This window comes from Balaenoptera borealis (assembly GCF_965194805.1).
Source record: "Balaenoptera borealis genome assembly, chromosome: 5".
Lineage (NCBI taxonomy): Eukaryota > Metazoa > Chordata > Mammalia > Artiodactyla > Balaenopteridae > Balaenoptera > Balaenoptera borealis.
In genome coordinates this window covers 111,851,953-111,864,488 of record NC_138862.1, presented here as the reverse complement: position 1 = coordinate 111,864,488, position 12,536 = coordinate 111,851,953, and the positions used below count along the sequence as shown (strand labels likewise).

Below are 12,536 nucleotides of genomic sequence, written 5' to 3'. Positions count from 1 at the left end.
ATTTGATTTTTGTGGTAACTGACACAATACCATACCAAGTCCAGGTGTCACTGGGAACTGGGAGAATCAAAGGTGAGCTTTGATTGTATTACATTACATTACAACAGCAGAGGGTATGGAAGACGTGTTATAATAAACTGTATCACCAGGAGGGAAATGTGCCAAGAAAGGTACAAAGTGCAGAAGGACTATTTGATAACAGGGCTCTTCTATTAGTAAGCCAAGTCCAGGTTGGACAAAATTCCTAATATGGAAATGCCGGTTTATTTCAATCCGTGTACAACATTTTGAGCCCTTAAGGTACCCCGAAAAAGAGATTGATTTCTTTTGCTGACCTCTGTGTTTACACTGGAGCAAATGTTATATTGTCTGGTGCTAAAAATGAGACAGCAAATGTCACAGAATGTTTAGTGTCCCAGGTGGGAAAGAAAGATGGAGAATGGGCAAGTATGGTTTGTGTTATAATCGGTTGTCAATCCTATCTCTAGAAACAAATAAAAAGTCATCAAAAATAATATCCTGTGGGAAAATTTATAATCTGAGAAGCTCCTTATAAGTCTGAATATTTTTATTTCTTTAAAACTACATATAGTTACACTTAATGGTTGTTAGCACTTCGTAAAATATCTACATACAAATATCATCAAATATTCTTTTTGAAAATAGCTAATATAACCTGCACCCACCTGACGTCAGAAGATTTCTTCATAATTTTAAAAATAGTTGTTGAATTATTGCTTGATGTTTTCTTTAGAAGTTAATATAGTCCCAGCTCCATAATCATTTTGTAATATGGTGTGCAGTTTTCATTCCGTTTTATCGTATGTGTTGATTTTCTCTGAGTCTTTTTCTCTTTACTATAGATAATCAAAAGTGACAGTTGTATATAATATTTAAATGAATATTTGCTCAGTAGCATGCATAGCTCAGTAGTACTTTGGATCCTTTCCATGAGCTTCTGACTGTTAATCACAAGTGCAATATGATGTATAAGGTCTTCTCTGCCATACCAGGCTAGTTTTTCTTCCTTCCCCATCTTCTACCTGTATGCTGAGTACAAGGGTTCAAAACTCAGGCTGCACTTTAGAGTCACCTGGGGCAGAAACAGAGACACAGATGTAGAGAACAAACGTATGGACAGCAAGGTGGGAAAGTGGTAGGGTGGGGTGGTGGTGGGATGAATTGGGAGATTAGGATTGACATGTATACACTAATATGTATAAAATAGATAACTAGTAAGAACCTGCTGTATAAAAAAATAAATTAAATAAAGTTCAAAAAAAAAAGAAATAGTACTGATTCCCCAGCTCTACACCACCCTAGATTGTGATGTACATACCTGTAGGTGGGGACCCAGGTATTGGTATTCTTTTTAAGTCCCATGCCCCCTTCTCAAGTCAGAACCCCTGCGTTAGTGTTTGTTCCTTTTTGTGTTGACTCATACTTGCTCATATTCAATTTTGTGAAATTTTTTTACAAGATCATGTCTTTAATTTGGCAATTTAGCTTTAAAATTTAGTGTTTGTCTTCCAAAATATTGGAAGTACTTTTGACAGTGATTGCATTAAATCATTAGGACTGTACCCTGTAGATTACAACATAATAAAAGTTCTTCCTATTTTATTGAGTTTTCTTATAGTGAAAGTTTTTGACTTAATTTGTACCTGCTTAATAGCAATAAAGTCACTATGTTTTCTTTCCTTTTTCATATAACATCAAGTTCAAGTCCTCACTGTGTATGTTCAGGCAGATAACATCTATTGCTTCTACTTTATTCATGTAGCCTGCAGTTAACTCAGAGAATTACATTTTCAGGTGCTCAAGTCCTCACTCCCAGGGTCTTGCAGGATAAACAGGTGTCCATATCCACAGTAGATGAGACAGAGATGAGAAAAGCTATTGATTATAGTAGGGTTATATTGTAGGGTATTATAGAGAAATGATGATGCATTAAATTTTCAAGGCAGCAATTAATTTAAATAAATTCAGTCAATTAACCAAATAGTGAACTTCAGGACTTTTTCTTTTCTCACTCCACATGCTCTCACCGGGCAAGCTCGTATACTTATTTGCATCTTCTACTATCATTATGACCACTGAATATATGTATCTGGCCCAGGTCTGTTTGCTGCGCTCCAGATCCAAATGTCTAGCTGTCAATGAAACATCTCCATGCAGGTGTTCCATTGACCCTACAAACACAGCATTTGCCTTTTTGAGCAAAAATTTATCATCTTTCTCCCTTGATCCCCCTAGTTTCTGACTTCTATCTTATTGCTACCAAGACAGAAACCAGGGGTTCATCATCCTAGACCAATCCCTTTCTATCATCTCTGATGTCTACAGTGATACCTACTTCAAATCCCATCCAAAAAAAAAAAAGTTTACATCCACCAGCTGCTAATTAAATATTTTATAGGCATGAGGGGGTGTGGATCTCCATCTTAACCATCTCCATTGTCATGCCTTAATTCAGACATTTCTCATTGTTCACCAGAGTGATTATAATATTTTCCTAATCTTATCATCAATCATCTCACTGTCCTTCAGTTAACTCTCCATGCTACTGCCTTAGAGAGCTTTTAAAGACACAAATTGAGTCATGTTATTTTCTGATGAAAACCTTTCAATACGTTTGTTTTGCCCATCTCATGAAGCGTGTACAGGGCTCTGCGTACCTCCCTGTAATAGCACTCTAGAATTCCTTTAGAGTCACCCTACCCCACAGCATTGCCCCAAATCTCCACCCACAGGAATTACTGTAAAGTCATTGCTGCATCTCTTCCTCCTCCTTATCCCTTACCTTGGGCTACCCTTTCTGCCCTGTTCATTTAACAGAAACCTACACATGGTGTGATTCAACTTGAGCGTTATCTCCTTACTCATAGCACCCCCTTACATTATTCTCTTCATCTTGTCCCTGTGCTATACGTTACACACATTTTAGTCACAGCACCAGTACATATGATTACATTTAGCTGGACTAGGCCTTGTTGAAAGCAGAAACCATGTATTTGTGTCACCAGAGATTGAACATTGATGAGCAGAATGTCGACCTTTCCTCAATGATGATGGAGTGAATATTGATAAAATTGCCAGTTTGTAATAATGCTTATAAAGTGAACTCAGCCACTAAAGTAAATATTGACACATGCAAGCATTTCACCACCATTGTTGGTGAAGATGTCCAACATGATCTCTGCTGTTCTCTCTGCTTAAAAATTCAAAAAATTAAGGAGGTCAGGAAGTCTGCATGTGATATGCCTGAGTTAATCATCTGGCTAAAAGGACTTCTGCCCATTTGAGCCCCTGGCAACTGCAAAGGACAAAGATTTAAATTTAAAAGGCTCTTGGCTCATGTGGTTTCTGAGTGCCTAGCTTGTGTTTCCAAAATTATCTCAAACATCATGTTCTCTGGGGACTTAATGACAGTTTGTAAAGAGTTTCAAACACATCATGTTATCAAATAGTAATAATGTTAAATTGAGACTGTAATATCCCTTGGCAAAATTACTTAGTGATATATCTAAAATGATTTACTTCCAGTAACATGATTATTCACTTAGACTCCATGGAACAAACGTAAACCTCTGAAAAGAAACAATGTACTAGAACAAAATAAAATGAATTCCTTTTCTTATTTTTAGACTTGATATTATTCTGTTAGTTTCTCAGGACAGAATTTTCTGTAATATAATTGGGACAGATAGTGCCAGTGTTTGTAAATTATGACCACTGAGAATGTGGAGTTGCATTTTGTAAACTACGAAGACTTATTTCATTGCTGCTTCTTTCCTGCTGTTGTACATCAAAATAAAAACAAGCTGACATTAACAGCAGCCAGCTCAATAAACATTTTATCCAGCAGCTACAGTGTGCAAAGCACTGTGCTAAGGATATAGCACAGTAATTAATGAGTAAAGATAAAGAGGATAAAGTAATGAGTAAGACTCATAGCTTGTAATCTAGTAGAAGAGGCAGGTGAGCAACAATGAAAGCTGATAGAAAGCAGAGTTGGTTGGTGCTATTACAAGACAACAAAGTGCTAGGATAGCACTGTTTTTTAAACCACAATTAAACCTTAACTTATTAGTAAAACATTCTCTGGAAACAACATGTCAGCATTTAAATTAATATTGAGGTGAACAGAGGATTCACTTAAAACAAAACCAGACAGAATGGTTGGTTCATTTCTGTCTTCTCCTTCATTGCTTCAAGTCTGCTGTCTTTTCTAATCTGGGCTAATTGAATGTTTGCAAGCCCCTGAAATGAGTGGTGGTACTGAGGTTGGCAGCCCAACAGCTGTGGCTTTATTTGGTTCTTCCTGAAAGGCCAACACCACCAAAAATAGCAGGGTGGCTGGTACCGCCATAGTTTTGCCACTGCCGTGAGTTACTATCACTTTTTCGTGTCTCAGTTCTGCCAGTTACTATCTGTGGCCTTTTAAAAGCCATGAAGTTTCCTTATTTATAACATGAGCAGGTTGATTTAGACTCCATAACATCTCTAAGGTTCTTCCCAGCACTAAAATTTTCTGGCCCTTACTGTGAAGTTTTGACAAGAGCCAGGATGTTTTACTCCCTGGCTTCTCCACGTCAAGTGACCCGAGAGAAAAAGAACATGTTCTTGGGAGGTAGGGAAGCACCTCACTTCTTTCTAAAATATCTCTTCTGATATTTCCCCTTCACTAATGTTTCTAGACTCAATCTTCTAATTAAGTCTGTATCATTGAACTTAAAGAAGAATAGTTATAGAGGACTTATGTGGGTAAATGAGATGGCACACAGGTGGAGAGTTGATAGGACCTGTCCAGGGTGGGCACGCAGAGTGCTGGAGACTTGGGACACAAGTGACTCTCCATGATGTAGATGTATGGGGAAGATACACCAAACAGATTATTCGGCTCATCAAGTACTACTCAGCCAGAAAGACAGAATAACAGATAAACTGAACTTGGACAAGTCACTCTAATTCCCTATGGCAGTATCTGCCCTGGTGTGCCCATGTTCTACACATATTGTAATAGATTAAAATGTTAGAGTTCCATCTTTTAGATTCCCATTAAGCCAACAGACTATGCAATTTTTCAACATGTTTTTGGGTTATAAGCAAAATACATTTTACCAGTAAAAACATTTCTGCATTTTAATTAGCACCCAAGCAGGGTTTTGTTTTCAGAGGGGGAAGAAGAAGTAGGGAGGGAAGATAAAAGTTAAAAGGTTTAAACAGGGAGAACTTTGCAAAAGAAGTCTAGAACTTTATATCAGTATACCCTCTTGAGAGGGCAATGTCCAGATAGTACATGACTTCCAGTTTCCATGGCTCTCTACAGCCTGCATAACACCTAGACTTAGTGCCCTCCACCCTCCCAGGGTCCCAAGGATGAGAAGGGTCAGTACTCTTGGGGCTTGGAAGGACCTACTGATATGCCAAGACCCAAATATGTATTGAGTGCCTATCATGTTCCCAACGCTGTGCTAAGCCCTAGAGATACTATTAAGAACAAAACATGAAATGCACAATTGGGACTACATTGAGCTTAAAAGCTTCTGCATGGTAGAAGAAATGAAAAGGCAACCTAAGGAATGGTAGAAAATATTTGCAAATCGCATATCTGGTGAGGGGTTAATCTCCAAAATATATGTCACTCCTACAATTCAATAGCAAAAAAATTAATAACCCAATTAAAAAATGAGCTAAGGATTTGAATAGACGTTTCTCCAAAGAAGACATACAAATGGCCACCAGGTATATGAAAAGATGTTCAACATCACTAATCATCAAGGAAATGCAAATCAAAACCCCAATGAGTTATCACATCACTACCGTTAGGATTGCATATTGTTTTTTTTTTAAAAAAAAAAAGACAAAAAGTGTTGCTGATGATATGGAGAAATATGAACCCTTGCACAAATGGTGGGAATACAAAAGGGTGCAGTAGCTATGGAGAACAATATGGAGGTTCTTCAAAAAAATTAGATATAGAACCACATGACCCAGTAATCCCACTTCTGGGCATATAGCCAAAAGAATTGAAATCAGGATCTCAGAGAGATATTAGCACTCCCATGTTCATTGCAGCACCATTCACGTTAGCTAGGATGTGGCAACAACTTGTTTCCATCGACAGATGAAAGGTGAAAGAAAATGTGGTCTATATATGAAATGGAATACTACTCAGCCTTTAAGAAGAAGGAGATTCTGCAGTATGCAACAACATGGATGAACTTAAGAACATTATGCTAAGGGAAATAAGCCAGACACAGAAAAATAAATACTGCATGATTCCACTTCTATGAGGTATCTAAAATAGCCAAATTCATAAGATCAAAGGAGAGAATCATGATTACTGGGAGCTGAGGGGAGGGGGAAATGAGGAGTTGTTCATCAACAGGCATAAACATTCAGTTAAGCAAGATGAATAAGGTATAGCATCGTACCTAAGGTCAGCAATAATGTATTGTACACTTAAATGTGTCAAGAGGATAGACCTCATGGTGAGTGTTCTTACCAAAATTTTAAAAAAGAACAAAACATGGAACATCCCTGCCTTCATGGAGTCACTGTCTAATGAGCTAGGCAACAATGGACTTATAACATCACGTTATAGCATTGCTGAGGGTTATACAGGATGTAAGAGCTTTCATTTCTTTCCTGAAAGATCGCAAGGTTATTCTTAACCAGGAGAACAAGTACCAAAAGAAAATTCTGACAGAAAAAATCCACCCACCCATATATGTCCCAAATTGGGCATTTCTCTGAATTTGGCCCGTGACCCACATGAGGGCACACGTGCGTGCATATACACACATATAGAGTTATTGAAGACTAAAAAGATGGAGTCTTGCTGCCAAACTTAGAACCTCACACAACCAACTGATGACTTCTAGGAAGAAAATTAGAGTAGCGATTTGTGTTGCTTTCTGTTGAAAGAGAAGTGGATTCTCCCAATGTCATGTCAGCATAGGAGTCCTGGCTCTCACCTCTCAGAGGATCAGGTGAGTCACTCAGAGTACTTCAGTCATGTAAACAACTCTTATGCAACAACAGTGAACAGTGGAATAGGCTCTTTGGTCCTACCGTGCTTTTGCCTTTGGGTAAAATATTGTACCTTAGGCAGCAGTGGAAAGAGCTTGTGCTCTGGAGTCGGGGCTGTGATGGGAGGTGGGGGGTAGACGGAGTGGGCAGTCCTGAGGTAAGATTCTTCCTCTGCCACTTATTCGCTGTGTGAACTTAGACAACCTACATAATACCTCTGAGCCTCAATGGTTCCTTTATAAACTGAGGATAATAGCATTTACTTTTGCCTTGTGGGTCATTGTGTTGTGTATTGTGTAATGTGCTTGCCACATAACTTAGGTGTTCATTAAACAGTAGCTGTTGTTGTTAAGATCTGGTCATGATGAGACTTCAGGGTGGCATAGAGGCCAGCATCCTAAAGTTTGTTAGGGAAAGGGGCAGCCCTAAATGTGAAGCAGTCTAAAAATGAGCATTTTCATTTTAAAAGAGGATGGCAAGGAAATGGCATTCATTTTTGTGATGAAATTTTATGTGTGATGCAGATCAACATGTTAGAAGTAGGGGATTTGATTGGAAGATGAGAGGGTCCTCTTTCTCCCTAGTTTATATATCCTTTTCCCAGTTGTATTGCTAAGTCTGTAAATAGGAAAAAGAGTTTGAGCTATGATGTGCCTTAGTTTCTACACCTGAAAATTGGAGGTGTCCTCTATCTTATATGTATGGTTTGAAAGGTGAATGAAAATATATAGAAAACCTTGAAGTCTTGATGAGGGAATATTAATAAATATAAAGCATTACAGTGGCAACTGCAATTACAAAATGAGAATCCTCCTTTCCAGAAGTACTTGAGGAAGACAGAGAAAAGCATTGTATTGTACTGCTGATTTCAAAGGAGTTGCTTCGAGGCCACAAGATGCTAAGAAATTGAACGCTTTCAGGGAAAGGGGCATTAACGTTTTGTTGCTTAAATTTTTAAAGTTACACATGAGTGAGCAAAAGAAGTTTTATTCCAGGTGCCTTTGCAATCCAGTGGGTTTATTATTTCCATAAGGCTATAGGATCAGTCTGTAGACTTCTGCTTTTCTTCCCTGCAGTAAAAATGATGTCTGTGTGCTTTCATCTCATCACCACTTAGGTTCTTCAGGGTAATCAGAGATAGAAGAGAAACACACCTGGTCCCCCTCTCAAGGGTATTTCAGTTATATTTCTCAGCTACATTGTTAGTTCAGCTTCGAGGGCCATGCTGCTTATAATGGCCCTTTGTTCTACTGTAAGTGCCCCAAAACAAGAATAAGATTACCTGACAAAATTATGTCTCAGAAATTTAAAATAAAGTTTGCTTACTTCTTGCTTCCCCACCCTTCACTTCATACCACACACACCCATACTCCTACACACATACCGGAGGCAGGAAGAGAATTCAAAGAACAGGGTGATATCTACTCCATCTCTCAGGTTCAATACCTGCTCTAGGAGATGCTCGTGTCTGGCCTCCATACTTTAAAGGTATCTTCAGATAACCTGCAGTATCCATTATGTTAGTGGATACTTGGTTTTCTCTTTAGTTGTGCAATTTCTCTTTTCTATGCTGCTATTCAGGGTCAGATCTGTCTGTTTTCCATAAATGAAAACTTCTCCTGAAACTTTGAGGTTGCATCCAAATCAAAAGAACTTAGATTTTTTGTTACATCACCATTTACTTTGAAAAATATTTTCTTTGTCCTATTAATTTGGCTTTTATAGTAACATAGTGAAATATTTCATGATTGACCACAAATATTAGACATTGAGTCTGTAGCTGTTATCATCACTTTAAGATGTAATGATCCAATCACAGTACCTCAAGTTCTCATCATTCCCAGCGACAAAGTGCCCTGTACTTTTGAATCTGGGTAATTACCCAGAGGTGGTCTGAGGACACACTGTGAAAGATCTCAAGGAAGAAAAGGCACACACTACACACTAGTGCTCTGTGAACCTAACCACCATAATTCTAATTTTATTTGAGTGTCCTGTGGTCATAAATAGCTACCTATTTTTGTGAAGGTGTAATTCACAGTGGACATTTTAATATGTAAAACCCTCCCTGCTGGAAAGTTACAGACAGTAATCAAAGTGCAATCTTAACCCCCCTCAAAGTAATGTAACAGAAGAGCAGAAAAATCACTAAAACAAAAGGTGTGACATTTATTTTTACAAAAGCAATAAACATGAGATGGGTAATATAAACTTCATTCATCTGTGTCCTACTTCTGAGATCTGTTGCTATCTGAAACATTAGTTTCCTATATCTAGTTCCTTTCCTCTGTAATATAATAATTTAAAAAAAACAAAAACATTTTGAAGTGGCACCTTTTGTATTTCATTATTAGCATTGTGCCTGAGTCCAGAACCAGCAATTTGCATATTATTTGTTACTACCCATTAAAGTCCATGCAGAGTATACTATCACTAAATCAGAAGTTCATAATTGAACAAATGAGACCTGAAAATATGTTAAATTAATTTTTATAACAATTGAAATTTAATAATTTTAATAATTATAAGCTGTTTATGCTTAAAATCTACTGCCATATTTGCTATTACCAGGGAGGAAGAAATTTTCCTCTACCCTTCTAGGATCTTCTGGCTGGTCTAAGAATTAAATTGACATGAGACAGATTAACAGGAGAAAAGTCAAACAAAGTTTAATAACATGTATACATGGGAGAGACCCAGGAAAACTGAGTAACTTGCCAGGATGGCTGAATCCCTCACCTTAAATACCATCTTCAGCTAAAGACAAAAGGAGGTTGGAGGAGTGGCTGGAGACTTAAAAGGGGAGGAGGGCAATTCACATGGAGATGAAAAAGCAAATGTTTGGTAAACACTTGTTCTCTGGGTCATGCTGAGACAATGGGATACAGAGTGAACTCTGATCTCTGGGCTCTGTCAAGTTTCTCCCGCCACACCTGGCCCATATTCTTTGAACTTACCTCTGCTGATGGCTCTATTCCAGGAACAGGGCCTCTACCTAAAAAATTTTTAGGCAGTTAGGGGGCAGGTCAAAGTTTCTTCCTGAGTCTTTTGGGCCTTGATTTGTTTTCAGGTCAAAATAACCCTCATACCAAAGAGACATTTTGGGGTGGCAAGTTTTGCTCTCCTACACTATCAGAATGTTGAGGACACATCAGAGATATGTTTCTAAAGTCACTTCAAGGAACAGCGTTTCTCCTCAAGAGTAGTATGAGCACATTTCCTATTTTGCCCCTCCTGCCAGACAACCTTGAACCAAACTTGAGTCATAATAACTGTGTGAATATATATAAATATAGTCCTAATACATCATTTTCCCTGATCCTGAGTTTTATTTATACAAATGTTTTCTTTCATAATCTTTTGGGTCACACAAACAAAATCTACCTGTCCTATGTAGTTTCTGATCTCTAGATTTTAGACTAACACCCCTGGGATTACAAGTATATGTTTTTGTTGCGAGTCACCACAAAGCATGTGGGAAAAGGTGGAGTTTAATTAAAATAGATAAAATTATATGCTTGTAATCAACAATTTGCAAGAAATTAAAATATTGATGACTCAGCTGTGATGCAATTAGGGAGGACTGAGCTATCTGTCACACCATCCTTTCTGAAAATGTTTTCTGTTTGCAACAACAAAATCAAACCAAAGAAGAAACACGTTGATCAACTATTCCCCCACCCACACCCTCCATCTTCAAAGTTATTTTCTTCCTAAAGAAAAATTCACAGAAATTCTATCTGGATTTTCTTTTCAAGTCCCAAATCCTTTATATGAATGTCTTAGTCCTGTTATTGGAGACAGAATTCATGCTTAATTAGAATTTATCAGACAGTTGTTATATGTGGCCCTCCCTGAGTTATTTTTAAGAGATCAAAATAGGACTCACATCTGAAATCCGACAGTAGTTACTGAAATTGTAGCTAAAATGCTGATTTAGGGGTGCTGACTTTGTACTGCTTACCTTGCAAAGCAGGGTCTGGAAACAGTTCTGATTTAACCTCATTGCACTAATTACTATAAACTCCTTCCATGAGTAGGATAATAATTGCCACTCTAATTGTTGCCCTAAAAGTGGAATAACTACAATGCAGCCATTAGATAATAATATATGATTGTCTTAAGTGTATGCATGTGTGCTGACATTTAAGGAGGTATCTGAAGTCAAGCAGTACCCATTTTTCAATGAGTATATAAGGATATGTGTAATAGTCTATTAAGATGGTAATATTACTCCTGTTGCACAAAAGTGTTTAACAGTGATTATTGATGTGCGGTCTTCATAACATCTGAGCAGAAAGACATGGGAACACTGGCACCATCCTTTAGCTTAACGCTGGCTGGGTTGTTGTTGTTTTTTTTCTCATTCTGTCTTGTATTATAGTTATTTATGCCTCTTTATCATCTCCTCAACTAGAGTTTTCTAAAGTCAGGAATTGTATTTTATAAAATCTTTAGATTCAATATAGAGCCTAATTCATGGCATACACAGACAAATCTACTTACGAACCACCTGGATTTCATTTTACAGTCATTATACAAAAATATACCTTTGCTCTCGTAGCTGGTATGCCATATTTTAAAGAAATAATTTTAAATGGCAATAATCAGAGGCGGCACATTACCCAAAACTAAATACCTGCCAAGGGAATCTCTTAGTCCCCAAAAAGACTCCTTGTAAACTATGAATTTAAAAAAATTTAATTCATAGTTTACAAAGAGTCTGAAATTTTAGCAACCTGTATTTCGATATTCTGTCAACTGCTCCAGAATTGTTGGCATAGTTTACCTAGTATCAGAAACACGGAGCTAAACACATTCCAATATCATTTTAATCCATTGCAGTTTCCAAAGAGATACATTAGAATGGGTTTTGTACTGTCGATTGCCTCCATTAAAAATTGATGCAAATTAAAAAACAGATTGCAGACCTGGATATATTCCTATATTTCAAGAAGTGGAAATACTTTCAATGAACTCTCTCACGTAGTGAGCTAATTTTAATTTGTTGATCATATTTTGAACAGAAAGTTAAGATTCATCTAGGAACAGTGATAATGCTTTTATTGTGGTGAGCAGATTAAATCAGATAATGCAGTATCGTTCGTAACAAGTTCTTATGTTTTCTATAGGTGGATAAGCGGAGCAGCTGTAGTCAATGCATTTTATTCTTCAGGCAGAAATCAGATAGGTAAGGTCTACTCCTAAATAATTATTTAATATTTCTCTGTTGTTCCCAAGCGGTAGTGCTTTGCGTGACCAATTTATTTTACTCCCCATAAAAGCACAGCGAGGCTGAGTTACGGATTTATTGAATATCCTCCTTGAAAGTAAATGCATCCATGTACCTCTTTTCACTATAATAGCAAAATTTAAATCAGTATAAATCACATTAGGTAGTTTTGTTTCTTTTACAATATTCTCATTTATAGTTGAATGGTTTATCATATTTCTAACTACTTTTATTTTATTTTTAAATACTTTTTAAAAGTCCCTTA

The 12,536-nt window shown here is 37.2% G+C and overlaps 1 protein-coding gene across 5 annotated transcripts in view; it reads left to right on the top strand.

The window, feature by feature from the left end:
• Positions 1-12,536, top strand: part of MME (membrane metalloendopeptidase) — a 91,574-nt gene that overhangs the window by 56,553 nt on the left and 22,485 nt on the right. For all 5 annotated transcript variants that reach the window (XM_082394361.1, XM_082394364.1, XM_082394363.1 and 2 more), the window contains exon 17: positions 12,171-12,229. In XM_082394361.1, coding sequence (XP_082250487.1) covers positions 12,171-12,229 — 59 coding nt within the window. The remainder of the gene's footprint in view (positions 1-12,170; positions 12,230-12,536) is intronic.